Raw genomic sequence first — 17,914 nt, 5'->3', positions numbered from 1 at the left:
CAAAGCCTGGCCAGGGCCCAAGGAGGAACCAGGGGAGTTGCCTTTGACCCTACAGCCCCGAACAAGGCCAGATGTCAGACTTCATGGCCTTGTCTGGCTTCTAAATACAGAAAGGTCAATACATGTTTCACTGAGGAGAGGATGCATCTATTACAACGCTAATGACGGTGCCTATTTTGTTAACGAGCAGATACAAAGATAACCTTTGGCTGGAAGGTTCATCGAGAGGTCACCTTTGGCTCAGGGCCGCTTGTTCAGGCCTCAGTCAGGCCTCTTGTCCAGGCCTTGGCACTTCAGGCTTTAGTGCTGGGCTTGACACTGCTGGCTTAACACTGGGACTTGATGAGCTCCCAGGTCTTTCCCAACAGAAAGGATTCTATATTTCCATGGTTTTATCTGCTGGATTCAGTCAGGTCCATGTTAGCAGCATTACTTTGGTCAAAAAGTTCCCTCTTGGTCAGCTCTTGTGGCCTAAGGCTTCAGCTCCTTCAGCTCCTGGTGCTAAGCTGCTCACGCTGAACGAGACGACTCAGAGAGAAGAATACAGTTCATCCAATTCCTTCTGGGACACTGAGAGGGGAGGGTGTGCAAACAGGAGCATTGTTTGGTGTCCCCTCCTCTCTGCCCTTCACGCCTTTCAGCGCTTAGAAACAGCCGAGAGCTTTCTCCAAGAGTGCGATGAAGCAGCTGCTCCTGCTCCCAGGTCTGGCTCTCTCCAGTCTCTGACCTTGCCTGCTTTTGTCCCTCTTGCTGTGCCCTCTGTTCCCCCGGGGCTCGGTGGCTGCTGCCCAGGACTGTGGAAGTGGCACAGATCCAGGGGTCGAGACCCTCCTTCCTCTGCCCTTGCAGCTGCCTGCTCACAGCAGCCTTTTCCATCTGGAAGCTCCACGTGGAGAGGGAGTCCTCACCTCTGTTCCTTGCACAACCCCCAGGAGCCCAGGGCTGCCATCTCAAGTCCCTGCGGGCCCTGAGGGCTCCCGGGTGCCTCAGGCTGCTGTGACACCACTGCCCACGGGAGGGAACAGTGGCGGGGGCTGTGCTCAAAGTCAGCTCCATGTGCTGCTGCTGCTGCTGCTGCTGCTGCGGGGGTCGTTTGTCCAGCCCTGCCCCAGACTGAGGGATCGGATCCAGGCCCTGCTGCTGCTCCCTGGGGATCAGGCACAGTTTGGTTGTCGCCGTCAGGGCCAGCAGAAGCCGTGGCCGGAGCAGCGGGTGCTGACAGTGCCCCGAGGCCCGGGGCCAGAGGTGTTCCTGTGCTGGGGGCTGGCCGGAGCTGCCCCTTGTTCTCCCTCTGCCTCCCGCAGAGCTGGGCCGGGCACAAGTGGGGCAGCACAGCAAACAGGGAGCCTGCCAGTCTCTTCCAGCCCTGTCTGCTCAGAGTTTGGGCCTTGGAGCTGCAGCTGGACACAGGCAGCTGCTCCTGCTCCCTCTGCGTGTCCCCGTGTTCAGCAGTGCTGCTCCATCAGTCTGTGCCCAGCAACGGGGAAAAGCCTCAGCCCTGCAGGGCCAGGAGCTGCCGGGCTCTGCCTGGGGAGCTGCTCCACACGGGAACCAGCAGCAAAGGACATTCCTTCCCTAGGACAAGTTTTCTATTAGGAAAAAAAAAAAAGAAAATTAAAAACAACACAGAAAAAAAGTGGAAGATAAAAACAAAACCCAAGTGCAGCGTAGTAAAAATACTTTATAGCTTTGGATAAAGAGATAACTGAACTTTTTCAAATGAGATCTCCGTTATTTACTCCATAGATGTGCTGATGGCATGGATCCATCCTGCTGACCTCAGCAGCCTTTTAAAAAAGATTTTGTGGTTTGTTTCCAGTATTATTTTAAATTGTGATTGAAGCAATAGGAAATTGCTTTGTGCCCCGCCAGCTCCAAGCAGGACTGGGAATCTAAACTTTGCCAAACCCCAAATCCTTTACAAGACGACCTTCCTTCTCACCCTGTGAATGAGCTGCACATTCCCTTTGAAATTGTCAGGGGTTTCTTAAACGCAAAGTCCCACTTACAGCTTTTTGCTCTGCTTGGGAAGTGCAGAAGGGCGATTCTTCATCCATCCGCTCCAGACTGCACTGCCTTAGGAACGCCGTCCACTCGCCAGGTTTTGCTCACTTGTGGCACTTCTGGAGGAGGAAGAAAGGGCAGTTGCACGATTCCAGCGAAAAAAGGAATGAAGAGCGGGACAGACAAAACATCCTGTGGAGATCCAGGCGTTCAGCTGGAACTGTGGAGTGCTTGGGTTCTTGCCAATTGGATGTGGATCCCTCACTGCAATCTCTTGGCCTGCAGGAGAGTCTCACTCACCTGCAAAAGCAGAGAGCTCACTCGGTGGGCTCAGAATGGGCTCGTCTGATGCAAAGCTGTCAGAGCAATGTGAGGGCAGAGCCAGCCCAGCCGTGCCTGGGGCTGAGCCCAGCAGAGCCCAGAGCAGCCTCAGCACCCGCAGAGCCCGGCTGGAAGGAGAGAAACCAGAAAGTGCCCGTCAGCCGAAGGCTCCTGTGCCCTCGTCCCGAGCGCCCGCAGTGCCCAGGCCACGCTGGCCGTGCTCAGAGCTGGGCCCAAAGCTGCCCATCACTGCTGCCTTTGGGGGCAGAGCAGGAGGGCAGGACACGTGCCCAGCCTGCAGCCAGCCACGGCACATCCAGCCCTCAGCAGCTGCGCAGAGCCAAAAGGCAGCTTGACGGCCGAGTGAAGAATCTGTGGCGTCTGCCCCAGCAAAGGGAGGAACCTTTGGTGCCCGGCCAGGCCGTGCCATGCCCACATCTGGGAGCATCCCCCCAGCTGTGGACTCACCTGCAAATTGGGCCCCAGGGAGCGTGTCTGAAGAAGGTGCCAGAATCCAAGTCGATCATCTTCAGCTGCCGGTGGCCAGGTCGAGGAAGAGCTTGGCATCCTTGGGGTTGTCCTTGGTGTCTCCAGCAGCAGCCCCACCTGATACAGCTTCTCCAGGGGCTCCTCCTTCCCTGGGGGCCAGACCAGGCTGTCAGTGCTCTGCCCAGGGCCCCAGCCACCAACGAACCAGGACAAGCACAACTAGGGTGGATGGTGGCCACCAGTGCTTGCTACACCAGGTCTCCAGCTCCGCCCCAGCACAGATGTTCCCATCTGGTCATCCCTGCTCAGAGCTACAGGCAGGACAAAAACACTCTGGTTTTCTTTAGCACTGATTGCCATGAGATGTGTGGAGCTCTTACCTGTCAGGTCTTTGGATCAAACTGTGCACATGGACCTCTCCCATCTTCTGGGGACGATGAACACCCTGCAGCCAAGGATCACTGAAGAGGTCTTCTAAGGATGGCCTGTCCAAGGGTTGCATGGACAAACACCTCCTGATAACATTTTGGCACTCTGAAGAGAGAAACCAGAAACCAGCAGTCAGTTGGAGAAGGATCCCGTCTGCTTTGCCCCTCCATTCCCGTGCCCAGGCCATGCTGGGTGTGCCCAGAGCTGTGCCTAAACTTCCCCATGGACTCCCTGTTTGGAGGAGAGCAGGACATGTGCCACCTCCTCAGCAGCTGCCAGAGCAGGCTGCTCATCAGCCTGCTGCTGTCTCCCAGCACCGGGATTCCCCTGTGCCCAGAGATGAGGACCCACCTTGAGAGAGCCATCGTGGGAACAAGATGCGCCCCCAGATGAACTGCTGGCCCCTCCTGAACGGGTGCTTCCCCATGACCAGGTGGTACAGCAGGAGGCCCAGGGACCAGATGGTCGCTGCCTCGCCGTGGTAGCGTTGGTGGTGGATCCACTCTGGTGGGCTGTAGGGCAGGGTTCCTATGGAACACAGACGGAGTTCATCAGGGGATGCTGCAACTCCTAAAGCCTCGCCCCGGCATCCCTGGGCGTGTGGGGGCTGGCCCCCTCCCGCCCCCACCCAAAAGCAACTTGGCTCAAGAAATAACGCCGCTCCTAGCAGCGAGAGGGGGAAGCCGCGGTGCTACAGCCAGGCTGGGCCGTGAGATGCCCAGGAACATCCCCTGAGAGGGCTCACCTGCAAATTGCCTGTAGGCTGTGTCTTGGAGGAAGGCGCCACAGCCAAAGTCGATCAGTTTGAGCTGCCCGGTGGCCAGGTCGAGCAGGACGTTCTCGGGCTTGATGTCGCGGTGCAGGACCCCGCAGCTGGTGCAGTGCCGCACGGCCTCCAGCACCTGGCGGAACAGCCCCCGCGCCTCCTCCTCCGGCAGGAACCTCCGCTCCGCCAGGAAACCCGAGAGGTCCTGGCACCGCTCCGGACGCTCCAGCACCAACAGGAAGCTGTTGGGGAGCTCAACCCACTCCAGCAGCTGAATGATGCCACCACATCCAGAGGACAGCCTGTCCAGCAGCACGATTTCCAGGGGCGCACGGGCGCCGTTGGGCTGCCGAAGGACCACGATGCCGTCAGTGGGGCTGAGGCTGTGCCAGGGCTTGGGAACCCCTCACCCAGCCCCGGATGCTCTGGGCCCCCCGCTCAGCCCACGCCCGCTCTCCCTGCAGGGCTCCCGCCGGCTCTTCCCCTGCCGGGCCCCAGCTTCTCCCGCCGGCCCCGCTCACTCACCAGCTCGCCCCAGTGCTGGACGCGGGCCCGGGGCACGCATTTGATGGCCACCTGCGAGCAAAGGCCAGCAGCGGGCTCAGCTCGCCGCCTGCCCCGCCGCGCCCCGATCTTCTCCTCCTCCTCCTCCGCCCTCCTCCTCCTCCTCCGCCCGCCGCCAGCCCCGCCGCTCACCGGGGCGCCGTCCGAGAGCCGCGTCCCCGAGTAGACGCTGCCGAAGCCTCCGCGCCCCAGCAGCGAACCCAGCCGGTACCGGTCCTGCAGGGCCTCCCGCGCCTCCCCTGCGGGCGACACGCGGCCCTCAGCGCTCGGCCCGGGGCCAGACACGGCCCCCGAGCGCCCCCCGAGCGCCCCGGGCCGGGCATCCCCACCCGCCCCGGGCCCCGGCGGCTCGAGGCCGGCGGCTGCGCTGCCGAGCGGCGGAGCTCGGGCCGGGGAAGCCGCGGCGGAGGCGGCGGGAGCGGCCGCGCCGCGTGTGTCCTTAGCGGGGCCCGGGAGGAGCCGGGGCCGGGGCCGGGGCCGGGGTCGGGGCCGGGGTCGGGGTCGGGGCCGGGGTCGGGGCCGGGGCCGGGGCCAGGCTCGGGACAGGCGCAGTCAAAGCGCAGCGATGCCGCCCTGGCCCCGGGCACTGATGCTCGCCCAGCACCGCCACAGCCAGCACCGCCAGAGCCGGGCGGAGCCCAGACAGCGGCGGGACGCCCGGGGCCGGGGGCGGGCCCGGGGCATGGCCCAGCTCTGCGGGGGGAGAGGGAGAGGCCGGGACGGGGACGCCGAGAGGGGCCGGGGGGGTCGGGAAAGGGACACCGGGAGAGGCTGCGGGAGAGCGAGACAGAGTGCGGGACAGCGGGAGAGGGAGAGGAGGAACAAGAGAGGGACAGGGACGGGTCGCAGACGCCGTAGACGCCGTAGACTCGCTGCTGCCGCTGCTGCTGCCGCTGCCGCCGCTGCAACTGGAGCCCTGGGGCCGTTTGTCCGCGTGTCCGTTCCACGCTCCAGCCCCGCGCTCCCCGGGGGCAGCCCCCGAGCCGCTCCAAACACGGCAACTTGGCCGTGCTGAGCCCAGATCCAGAGGCCTGACTCCTGCGCCGCGGCAGAGGAATTCCCTCGGTCGCTGCTGTGCATTGTCCCTGCTGAGGCTCAGACACTGTCAGGACACATTCCCTGCTTGTAGGATTCGTGCCCGACCCAAGCACTACGCTTATGTCTCCAGCGTTACTTTGCAGCAAAAACAGGGGAAGGCAAACTCTGTCTATGGCCCATGGTATTTTCGAGGGTCTAAAACTCACTAAGTCATCGATCTGAGAGGTGAGATCCATTTGGAATTAATGGCACGGAGAAGTAGTGCAACACGGAAAAGGGAAGCATAGAAATAAATAGAGGAAAACCTCTTGGTTTATTTCTTGCGTTTTCATTCCACTTCTGGAAAGCTGTTGCAGTTTTCCAGCAACCTTCACCACAGTCCCAGCTGCTCTTTTCAAGAACCTTTGGTGGAGAACGAGGTCGAGCTGCTGGCACAAGATGTGCCACCAACTGCAGCTTCTCCTGGATTTCCATACTGAGTGCAGCACGACTTTTGCAGCAAAGCAGGACAAATGTTTGGAAAACTTTACGATTTGTCCTTTCTTTTTTCCTTGTGGACTGGGGAGTTGTGCCATTGGTAAGGTTTTCCTTGTTACTGTTTTAATCCAAGAAAACAGGAGGTGGCACCAGCACTTGTTGGGGAATGCAACCCTGACTGAATCCAGAGACAGAATCTCCCTGACACTGTGTGAGCTCCCCGGGCTGGGCTCAGGTTCCTGCTGGGACTCTGCAGAGAGCTCCAGCTGGGATCAGCAGCAGCTGGAAATACCTCTGGGCATCTCCCTTTTCTGCTGCTCGGAGGAAGCAATGAAGTGAGTCAAGAAGTTCTGGTTTTTCTTTCTCCGGGTGCATTTTTGCATTGTGTTTGACACCCCAGCGGCAATTTTTGTGATGGCCTCTCTAAGTTGATTCTATTTCAGCAGCACCAGCAGCAGGGCTGTGTTGGAGCGCTGCAAATGTGGCCTGTGTGGCTTTAATTCCCCTCGACTTAGTGCCCGGGGACTTGGGAGCATTTCAATCTCTTCTTTGCACGGTGCCTGCAACAGAAAGACTGAGTTCACTGTCACAAAAGCACAGCGGGCAGCAAGGATGGAAAAAGGCAATTGCAGTTGTCCTGATAAAATCCAGTCGGCAGCCAGAGGGGTGCAGCAGCCGCCGCGATCTCCAATTGCCAAGGCAAAGGCAGCAGCAGCCTCCTGCCGTCACCTCGGGCTGAGTGAAACAGTGCTGAAAACAGCGCTGGAAGCCGACCCTTCCTTTCTCTGGAGGCTGGGTCGGGGCAGCACAGGCGGGCCCTGAGCAGTCTGGGCTGTTGGCGGGTGAGCGTTGCTCCAGGCCGCAGTGGAGCCGGACAAAGGCCTTGGAAGGCGAGGCAGGAGCAGGTGGGAAGGGGCCGGCGCTGCTGCTGCTCCTGCCCGGGAGCCCCGGCCGGGCCGGGCCGGCGCCCGCTGCGCTGCGGCTCCTGCTGCTGCCAGAGCCGGGCGGGCCTCGGGGACAGGGAATGGACACGGGGGGACAGCAAAGGCCGGCGGGGCTGCGGGGATGCTGGTGCTGGGGCCAGCGCCGGCACGGAGCTTCGGCCGCAATTGACCCGGAGGGAACCGCTGGGCAAAGGCTCCATTTCAGCCTTTCTTTCCTCACGGCTGCGAAACGACCGAAATAAAAGGAGAACCAGCAGGGCCCGGCCCCTTCTCCTTCGGGAGGAGCTCCACGCCTGGGGCCGGGAGGGGCCCTGAGGGGCCGGGAGGGGCAATGAAGGGCCATGAAGGGCTGTCGGGGGCCAGGAGAGGTTCTGTGTAGCCAGGAGGGGTTTGAGGGGCCGTGAGGAGCCTCAGCCCCGGCAGCAGCGGGGTCCCACCGTGTCCCCAGGGCAGGGCAGCCGTGAGGGGCCGCGAGTGCAGACGTGGCAGCAGAGCGGGCTTGGGGCACCTCCGGGAGGGGATGAGAGCCTTCCCCAGCTCCAAACCACACCAAACCCACCACTAACAGGATTTCCCATCTTTAGAATCCACTGGCAACTTGGAGTCGACTGAACCGTTTAATCCCAGTGGAAAATGCAAGGGAATTTTCCTAATGACTTACATCCAGCCTTGGTTAATCGTGTCTAAGATTTAAAAATCTGACCAGTGAAAAGTAACACTAATAAATAATAAGAACAATAGCAAGAAATAAATTCCCAGATCCCAACACTCAGCACCACACCAAAATGACAAACCTCATTTTTCTTTACTAGCACAAGGTTCATGAAAACAAATGCTGTTAACTTTCTCCACCTCACATCTTCCCCACCAGACAAATGAGGCCGTTTGCAGTGTTTAATACAAGTCACAATTGAGGGCTGGAGGGAAGAACGGGGAGACACTACCAATTTACATGTCAAACCCAGCGGTCCAACTTCAAAGCGGAGAGAATAAAATGGAATGGGGGCAGGGGCTGGTCAGATGTTCCTCTAAAGGATGGCAAAATCACCTCCAAGTGAACAGGAGGGGAAAATCAATCCCTATAAACCACCCAGGGTGTTCAGGGACTCAGCTGTGAGGAGCTGGACATGGACAGAGGCATCTGGAACAGTTCTTTCCTCAGGCTGAGCTCTCCAGCCTGGCCCTGAAGTCAATCAAGTGCTTTCCCAGAGCATTCCATGGTTGCCAACCACCCTTCAAGATGTGGCTCACAGGAGCAGAGAACCTTTCTCAAGGTTCTGAGCAGAAAAAGTGGCAAGAGATGCCCAATTCAGAGCTCTGTTTAAAAACCTGGAAAATAAAAATCACTTGAACTCTGAAGCCCAGCGGTGGCTCCCAGAATCTCAGAGCCAAGGGAAAACGGGAAAGGCTTTTTACAAGAACCAACGCTGAAGAGCTCCCAGATGAATGTGTGTGACATTTTGAGAGGCTTCCAATTTTCCACAGTTTCCCTTGAATTGTTGAAATTGATTTTGCCTTTGCCTCCTCTTGCACTAAAGGAGCCTCATTTCAGCAGCCAGGAAGGCAAAGCTCATTCCTGGCCCTGGCTGCTGCTGTCCGGGCAGCATTTCCATCCCTCCCGTGGCCTCTTCCCTCAGGGTCCCCAGCAGCAGCAGCAGCTGCCGGAGCAGCACATGGAAGCTGCAGATGGAAGTGCTGCCCACCCCAGCCTGAAGCTGCACAAGGATCCTGCTGCCAGGAACCCCAATATTCCCTCCCAGGGGCCCTGCAAACAGTCACCAATTTTCAGAAGAGCAGTGTGGACAGCAGCTGCACCTGGCCGTTATCCTCTATGAAAGGAAGAAAAAAAGACCTCAGCATCGGCTGCTCGGGGCTCAGCTGGGCGTGAGCCTGCAAACCCACAGGGCACCAAGTGTTTGGTGGGCACACAGTGGCCGTGGCTGGGGGCACAGAGCCTTGCATGGTCAGAGAGTGGCAGGAGCACCGCAACCAGCTGCAGGGCGACAGGGCTGGGTCTCAGCATGTCCTTGTCCAAAACTGCAAAGCTGAGCATCACGGCCGTCATCCTGACTGACTGTTCATCTGTGTCCCGCAGGAGCTCCACAAAATGTTCAGTCAGGGGCCACACTTTTTTGGCCTGTGAGGAACACAAGTCGTGAAACGCCGCCCTGGTGCCAACAGGGCCCAGAGGCCAAAGGCCTGTCCCGAGGTCCTCGGGCAGCCGAACCAGGAGGCAGGAGAGCTGGGAGCAGCTGTCTGAGCTCTCGAAGCCCAGCCAAGCCCAAGCGACTGCATTCCCCAGCTCAGCTCCAGCCACTGCCCCCTTGTCACCATTGAGGGAGGGATCCTCAGTGAGCTCGAGAAAGGCCCTGAGCGCAAGGTTACACCTTTCCCTGCACTCACTCCACAGGTACTTTGGGGGAGCGCCAGAGCAGCCGGCTGGCAGGAACATGGCAGCTCCCCGGGGGCTGCTTGTGGCCTCTGACACCCAATTCCTCAGGGCTTCCCACCAGCCCAGCCCCTCAGAGTCTCCCCCAGCCCGGCCAGCCTGCCCGGCAGCAGAGGCGCAGCCCCACAGCAGCTCCAGAGGAGCCCGATCAAGAGGCACCGCGGAGCCCTCAGCAATCCGGCCAGCAGCACACGGGCAGGAGGACACAGACGGCGGTTCCTGGCTGGCACAGGGCTTGTGGCCATCTCCAGGCTCCGGCCTCGCAGGGATGCCCACAGCTCCGGCCCCCGCCCACGCGCTCTCTCGGCAGTGCAAAGGCTTCCGCAGGACCACCGAGGGCCGAGGGGCTTCTGGCCATTTTCCCTGCAAGGCTGCATGCCTGGGCAGCTTGCTGAGCACAAAGCACCCTTTTCCCCCTCTTCCCCTGTGCACCCAGGGCAGCAAAAGAAAAATCCTGGGAGTCCGTGTATTGTAACACATATCCTATATTTATATACTGAAGAAAAAAAAGAAGAAAAGAAGAATCCTGTAGAAGAAGAAAATCCCCGCTGGCTCGGTTGGCCCCAGCAGACAGAGTGTCCCAGATCAGCTCTCCGCAGAGCTCCAGCAGCGCAGCCAGCCCAGGCCCGACAGTCGAGGCCGTGTCTTCCGTGCCCTGCGGAGCTGATCTCGCAGCTTCCGCAGGATGGAGTACGGAGCTCTCTGGACTGCCCGGAGGACCAAGGCTGTTTCAATGGCCAGGTTTCTCATGGCAGGGCTGCTGTCATCTGCCGTGTCTTCAAGGGCTGCAAGACAGAGGAACACGGGCCATAGCCCTGATCAGCAGGGACCCGAGGAGAGCCCCCTGCCAGGGCCAGCCCAGCCCGCTCTTGCCATGGCCACGAGGGAGCAGGGACCAAGGGGATTGAAACATTAATTTTGAAGAATTACAGACTTTAACTGGATATTGCTGAAGTAAGACAGATAGACTTCCCTTTTGATAAGCAGAAGCCGGATTTAAGGAACTGATAAATCATGGGGCCTGTCAACTTATGTTTGTGTGTTCTGACTAATCAATAGGCTTCAAGAAGCACAGTAAATTCATAAATGAAATACTCCTGGGAAAACAGGATTCAGTCGTCACGCAACACTAAAAGGTTAAAAAGTCAAAGCGAAGAAGACTCACTTACTTCATCATTTTGAGACCCCGCCCCATAAAAAAGACCACCGACCCATTTCAAAGAACAAACCACGCATGCTTAATAGCTTTTGGCTAATTACCATAGGAAGCGGGGAATGGGAGGTACTAAAGTCATGAATATACATTTGTGTTTTGGGTATTCAATCCTTCAGTACATAAAAAGACCCTGTGATCTTCTGTGAGCGCGCGTGTGTTCGGGAGCTATCCCGCACGCTGCCCGGCGTCGTAATTAAACATACACTTTCTAACTCTAAACTGCTGGAGAGTCTTTTGTCCGTCATTGTTGGATATCGGCATTAGGGCGATATTCCTATTTTTTTTAGTAATTCAATAGAACACCCCAAATTGCCCAATTTGGACCCCAAATTTCCAAGAATTAGCTGTATAGAGCCAAAAATTCACAAAAATTTCCTTTATGGACCCCAAAACTCCACTATAGAAGTGCCAAGACTCCCCCAGACCCCCTTACATCCCATGCAGAGAACCCCAGATCCCCTATAGGGTCCCCCAGGCGCCCCCGGACCCTCTATCGAGCCCCTTTATATCCCCTCAGACCCCCCTGGGGACCTCCAGACCCCCCCAGGCCCCCCAAATCCCCCACAGGGACCCACAGACACCCCCAGACCTCTCCGGACCCGCTTCAGGCTCCCGCTCACCCCTAGAGATCCCCTACAGACCCCCCAACCCCCCAAAACGCCACAGAAACCCCCAAAATTCCCTATATTCCGCCCCAAATCTCCTACAGATCCTCCACCAAATCCTCTAAGGAGACTTCCAGGTCCTCTCAGACCCCTATAGATCCCCTAGAGAGCCCCCAGCCGGCTCGGGGCAACAGGAACAAAGATGGCGGCGCCCGGGAGAGCCACTTCTGGGTCATCTGCGCATGCGCTCGAGGGAACGCGCCAGCAGATGGGCGGGGCCCAAGGGAAAAGAGGCGTGGCCAATTAAAGGGCGGGAAACGAATGGAACGAGGCGGGGTCAGAGAAAGGGCGGGAACTGGGAGGGGAAAGGGGCGGGGTCCAGGAAACGGCGGGAATTCCGAGGGGAAATGGGCGGGGTCAAGGGAACGCGCGGTCCTAAAAGGGCCCGGTTTGGCTTAAAATCACCCAAAAGACCCTAAAATCTCCGGCACCGAGACCGAGACCGGAACCGAGACCGGCACCGCTCCGGGACCCGCACTGTGGGACCGACACCGAAACCGGCACCAGAACTGGTACCGGAACCAAGACTGAGACCGACACCGACACTGGGACCGGCGCCGGGAGCGCTTCGGAACCGGCACCGGCACCAGGAGTGCTCCAGGACTGCGGCCAGAACCCAGACCGGGAGCGCTCCGGGATCGAGGCTGAGACCGGCACCGGAACCAGCACCGAGACTGGCACCGCTCCGGGACCAAGACTGGGATTGGCACTGGGAGCATTCCGGGACCAAAAACGGCACCGGCACCGCTCCGACACCGAGACTGAGACCAGGACCGAAACTGGAACCGGCACTGGCACCGAGACTGGCACCGCTCCGGGACCAAGACTGGGATTGGCACTGGGAGCACTCCGGGACAAAAAACGGCACCGGCACCGCTCCGACACCGAGATTGAGACCAGGACCGAAACTGGAACCGGCACTGGCACCGAGACTGGCACCGCTCCGGCATCGAGATCGGCACCGCGACCGGAATCAGCACCGGGAGCGCTCCGGGACCGAGACTGAGACCGAGGCCGAAACAGGGACCGGGATCGGACCCGGAATCGCTCCGGGATCGGCTCCAGGATCGCTCCGGGACCGCCGCGTTCGCTCCGGGGAGTTTTGGCCGCGCCCCCGGGCGGGACTGGGAGGGACGGGGAGGTTGCCCTGGGCCGGGCGGGACCGCCTCGGTTCGCATCGTTCCGAGGCGGCCACCCCGCTCCAGATGATCCCAGTCTCTATGGTTCTGATCCAGATGGTCCAGCCTGTGAAATCCCAGTCCATGTGACCAAGAACTCTCCAAGTTTGATTTACTCTCAAACCACATCCCACCCACCCAGCCCCACACAATCCCGATCCCAACATCCGCCCACAAAAATATCCCCAAACCCAGGGACCCCCCGGGATATTTGGGGCGAGCTCCCCCTCCCCGGGCACCTGCGGGATGGGGGGCGATGATCCCGGCGGTGCCGCCAGTTCAGGGAGCGCTGGAGCCGCCGCTCCCTCCGCTCGTCTTCTCCTCCCGCTCCTGCTGCCGCGGCGCCTCTTCCTCCCTCCCTCCTCCTCCTCCCCCGGGCCCGGGCCCGGCCTGGGAGGGCGGGGCCAAGGAAAGGGCGGGAACTGGGAGGGGAAAGGGGCGGGGCCAAGGGGACGCGCGGTCCTAAAACCGCCCGGGTTCGCTTAAAATCGCCAGTTGTGCCGAAAATCCACCGTAAATCCACCAGGTTTAGCTTCAAATCATCCAAATGGGCCAAAAATCTCCGGGAACGGGACAAGATCAGCACCGGAACCCGCAGCAACACCAACACTGAGACCGTCACCGCAACTGAGACCGGCCCCGCACAGGCACCGGCACTGGGACCGACACCGAAACCGGCACCAGAACTGGTACCGGAACCAAGACTGAGACCACGACCGACAATGCGACCGGCGCCGGGAGCGCTCCGGAACCGGCCCCGGGAAGGCTCCAGGACCGCGGCCAGAACCGAGACCGGCAGCGCTCCGGGACAGACCGAGACCGGCACCGGAATCAGCTCCGAGACTGGCGCTGATCCGAAACCGAGACTGAGACCGAGCCCGAAACCGGGACGGGGATCGGACCCGGAATCGCTCCGGGATCGCTACGGGACCGCCGCGCTCGCTCCGGGGAGTTTTGGCCGCGCCTCCGGGCGGGACTGGGCGGGACCGAGCTGGGAGACTCGGAGCTTCCCAAGGCTGAAAATGACTCCTTTAGTTTTTCGGAATGTGTCTCCCTTAGTATTTTACACAGACCAATCTGATTGGTGACAAAAAGACAAACCTCGTCAATCACATTGGTCAGAGCAGAGGGACATCAAGAAGTCCCTCCTAGGAAAAGGAATGAAAAACAATGCTACAGTTTTTAGAAAAACACTCCTCTTGTTTACAGAAAATTCCCTGAGAAAAGAATTTCACAAAACCAAAAGATCTCAGGCACGAAAGCAGGGCTACAGTCTCTCTTGGCTTTTGCAGTACAAAGAGAGGGAGAAGAGAAAATAATTAAGGTCTAATCAAAAGGATAATCGGCAAGGTGACTTCCCAACACGGAACACAGGGAATGTGGGTCACCGGGGCTCTGCCCAATGGGGCTCCTCCAGTGGGGGCTGGAGCTGGAGCCGAGCTCGAAGCTCTTTCTGCACTGGGGGCACTGGCAGGGCTTTCCTGATGGTGCCTTTGTTGGTGTTGGGTCAAGGCTGAGCTCTGTGAGAAGCTCTTCCCACACTGGGGACACTCTTGGGCCTCTCCCCAGTGTGGATGCGCCGGTGGATGATGAGGTTGGAGTTGTGCCTGAAGCCCTTCCCGCAGTCGGGGCAGCGGAAGGGCCTCTCCTCTGTGTGTGTCTGCTGGTGTTCAAGGAGCTTGCTGCTGACCCGAAACCCCTTCCCACACTGGCAACACTTGTAGGGCCTCTGCCCAGTGTGGATTTTTAGGTGCAAGCTCAGGCTGGCTCTGTGGCTGAAGCCCTTCCCACACTCCCCACACTTGTACGGCCTTTCCCCAGTGTGGATGTTCTGGTGCTGGATCAGGTTGATTTTCTGGCTGAAGCTCTTCCCACATTCCCCACACTCGTAGGGCCGTTCCCCGGTGTGGGTCCTTTGGTGGAGGATCAGGTGGGAGCTCCGGCTGAAGCTCATCCCACATTCCCCACACTTGCAGGGCCTTTCCCCAGTGTGGATTCTATGGTGAAAGATCAGCCTGGACCTCAGACTGAAGCTCTTCCCACATTCCCCACACTCATAGGGTCTCTCTCCGGTGTGGATGCTTTGGTGGCTGATCAGACTTGAACTCTGGATTAAATTCTTCCCACATTCCCTACACTCATAGGGCCTCTCCCCAGTGTGGATCTTTTGGTGTAGCCTCAGGTTGGCTCTCTGCCTGAAGCCCTTCCCACATTCCCCACACGTGTACGGCCTTTCCCCAGTGTGGATGTTCTGATGCTCAGTCAGGGTGGCTCTCTCTGTGAAGCTCTTCCCACATTCCCCACACTCGTAGGGTCGTTCCCCTGTGTGGAACATCTGGTGGCAGAGTAGGCTGGACCTCTGCCTGAAGCTCATCCCACATTCCCCACACTCGTAGGGCTTCTCCCCAGTGTGGATCCTTTGGTGGAAGTTCAGGTTGGCTCTGTACCTGAAGCTCTTCCCACACTCGGAGCACTTGTGGGGCTTCTCCCCATCACGAAGCTGCTCGTGGACCACCAGCTCTGAGCTCTGGCTCCATCTCCGGCCGCCTTCCCGGCCCGGCCTGGCTCTTTCCTCCTCACATCCTCGCCAGCTGCGTTTGCAGCCCCTCCTCCTCAGGGATCTCCGGCCCTTTTCCTCCCCGTTGCATTCCTGCGCCGTGGAGCCGCTCAAAACGGCCTCTGCCACGAGCTTCTGCCGCGGGGATTTGTCCTACCTGCTCTCCATGCTCGGCTCCCTGTCTGGGGGAGGAAGGACAAGGACAGGATGGGATTTGCCTCCGTGTCACAGGGAAGGGGAAGGAGATCCCCCGTCTGCTCGGTGCCTGCCCTCCCCGGGCTGCGGCGAGTCCCAGGAACCCGAAAAGCTCCCCCCTCTTCTGTCTCCCACCTACGGATACTGGGAGTGACCGGGCTTACACTGGGAGCAGCCACTTCCAGCACCGCGACTCCCGAACCCTCTTCCCGGCCATCCCGCCCCTCCAGCCCCTAACGGGGTCCCGGCAATCCCAGGCATTCCCCCGCCTCTCGGGGTCCCCGCTTTGCGGTTCTGGGCTCTCCTCTCTCTGGGCTCCCGCTCAGGGAAGCGGCGGCTCTCCCGGGCTCCCCAAACCCGGTGCTCCCCCGCCCCCCGCCCCGGCTCTGCCGCCACCGGGACCCCCCAAAAACACCTCCCGGGGAGCCCCCGATGTCCCCCCGAGGGGCATCTGCTGCTCGGCTTTGGATCCCCGCGAGCTCCAAACATCCCCCCAACAAACCCCAAACCCAGGGACCCCCCGGGATATTTGGGGCGAGCTCCCCCTCCCCGGCCACCTGCGGGATGGGGGGCGATGATCCCGGCGGTGCCGCCCGTTCAGGGAGCGCTGGAGCCGCCGCTCCCTCCGCTCGTCTTCTCCTCCCGCTCCTGCCGCCGCTGCGCCTCTTCCTCCCTCCCTCCTCCTCCCCCGGGCCCGGGCCCGGCCTGGGAGGGCGGGGCCAAGGAAAGGGCGGGAACTGGGAGGGGAAAGGGGCGGGGTCAGGGACAGGGCGGGAATCGTGAGGGCAATGGGCGTGGCCGAGGGGACGCGCGGTCCTAAAAGGGCCCGGTTCGAACGAAAAGCATTCAAACGGGCCTGAAATTGTCTAAAGAAGCCTAAAATCCACCCTTACACCGATCAGGTTTGGCCTCAAATCACCCTAAGAGGCCTGCAATCCCCACAAAGTGGCCTAAAATCACCCAAAGGGCACTAAAAGCCACCCTATAGCCACAGGGTTTGGCCTGAAATCAGCCACTTGGGGATAAAATCATCCAAAGGGGTCTAAAACCAGCCAATGCGGCCTAAAATTGCCAAACGTGGTTTCAAGCCCACACAAAATGGCCAAGAATCCCCTCAAATCTCCTAAAACGCTGTGAAATCCTCCCTGAAAATACCGGGTGTGGCCTAAAATCAAGAAAATGTACCTAAAGTCCACCCTAAAACCGAACAGATTTGAACTAAATTCACCCAAATGGGACTAAGCCCCACCGAAATGGGCCTAAAAACCATTCAAAGGGATCAGAAATCCACCCTAAAACTGCCCAGTTTATCTTAAAATCACTCAAATGGGACTAAACCCCACCAGATTTTGCCTAAAATCAGACAAAGGGGCCAAAAATCCACACTAAAAGGCTCAAAACCCCACCCTAAACCTGCCCAGTTTGGCCTAAAATTACCCAAACCCGCCTAAAATCTCCGGGACCTGGACCCAGACCAAAATCAGCAGCAGAAGCGGCACCAGCACCAGGAGTGAGACCGACACCGGATCCGAGACTGGCTCCGAGAGCGGCACCGCTGCAGGACCGGGACCGGAACCGACAGCAGCACCCGCAGCGGCGCTGCACAGGCACCGGGACTGCGGCCGAGACCGGGACGGAAACCGGCACCAGAGCTGCCACCGGGACAAGACTGAGACCGGGACCGCAACCGGCAAAAAACGGCCCAAAAGTCACCAAACACGCCCCTAAAGAGACCGACAGTGCCTGAAAGGTGCCGGAAAATGGCCACAAAATGGCCCCCAAATGACCAAAACCTGACTAGAAATGCCCCTGAAATTACAAAACATGTCTCAAAATGATTCAAAGCGTGACCAAAAATGACCCAAGAGTGACAGAAAATTGCCCAAAATGCCGCAGGATGGGGGAGAGCCCGGAGAGACACAGAATTCCCAAAAATTTTTTTAAAAAATCACCCCAAAATTGCATAAAAAAGGAAAATTATTTTTAAAAAATCCTGAAAAAACCCTCAAAATAGCTCAGAAAAAGAAAAAAACCCAGAAAATGCCTGCAAAACTTCCAGTAATATTCCCAAATTTTCCCAGACTCCCCAGAATTTCCCAAATTCCCCAAAATTCCCCAGAAATTCAACCAAACTCCATCAAAAATCACCCAGAAAATGAAAAAAACCAAGCCAAACAAACCCTTCAAATGCTCAGAAATATTTTTTAAAATCCCTCAAAACTCCACAAAAATTCCCTGAAAACTCCCCAACTCCTCAGATTTCTCAAAATTCCCAACATATACCCCAAAGAAGCCCCCAAATAACAACAGAAAACCGTCTGAAAATGCAAAAACACCACCCCAAAGTTCCTAAAAATATTTTAAAAATCCCCGAAAGCACCCAGAAAGTCCCCCAAAATCCAAAGAAAATTTCCCGAAACTTCCACAAACTCACAGAATTCCTGAAATCCTTGACAATTGCCAAAATTTCCTACATGTGCTCTCGATGAAGTGGTGCAGCAGGCAGGACTTGCTCGTGCCGGTGCTGCTGATCACCAAGAACTGCCGGAACTTCCCACATTTGGTATCAAAATTCCCCAAAATCTCCTCTTGAGAGCCCAAAATTCCAAAGTTTGGACTCAG

The 17,914-nt window shown here is 58.5% G+C and overlaps 1 protein-coding gene and 1 long non-coding RNA gene across 2 annotated transcripts; both read right to left on the bottom strand.

The window, feature by feature from the left end:
* Positions 1–2,049: 2,049 nt before the first annotated feature.
* On the bottom strand, positions 2,050–4,804 carry LOC136303552 (serine/threonine-protein kinase pim-1-like; the record flags this gene model as incomplete). Its single annotated transcript, XM_066207189.1, has 7 exons — positions 2,050–2,123; positions 2,305–2,453; positions 3,195–3,348; positions 3,595–3,771; positions 3,989–4,355; positions 4,535–4,585; positions 4,706–4,804. Coding segments are annotated over 7 exons (1,071 nt in total), but the record flags the coding sequence as incomplete, so codon positions are not given.
* Positions 4,805–9,948: 5,144 nt separating this feature from the next.
* Positions 9,949–12,866, bottom strand: LOC136303569 (uncharacterized). Its single transcript, XR_010724251.1, has 2 exons — positions 12,780–12,866; positions 9,949–10,266 (listed from the first exon to the last, which is right to left on the bottom strand). It is a non-coding gene; the product is annotated as an uncharacterized lncRNA (long non-coding RNA).
* Between the last annotated feature and the right edge of the window lie 5,048 nt (positions 12,867–17,914).

The sequence above is a fragment of the Chamaea fasciata genome, unplaced genomic scaffold (assembly GCF_029207755.1).
Source record: "Chamaea fasciata isolate MVZ Bird 193981 ecotype frontalis unplaced genomic scaffold, bChaFas1.0.hap1 SCAF_37, whole genome shotgun sequence".
Lineage (NCBI taxonomy): Eukaryota > Metazoa > Chordata > Aves > Passeriformes > Sylviidae > Chamaea > Chamaea fasciata.
This window is presented reverse-complemented; position numbering and strand designations above follow the sequence as displayed.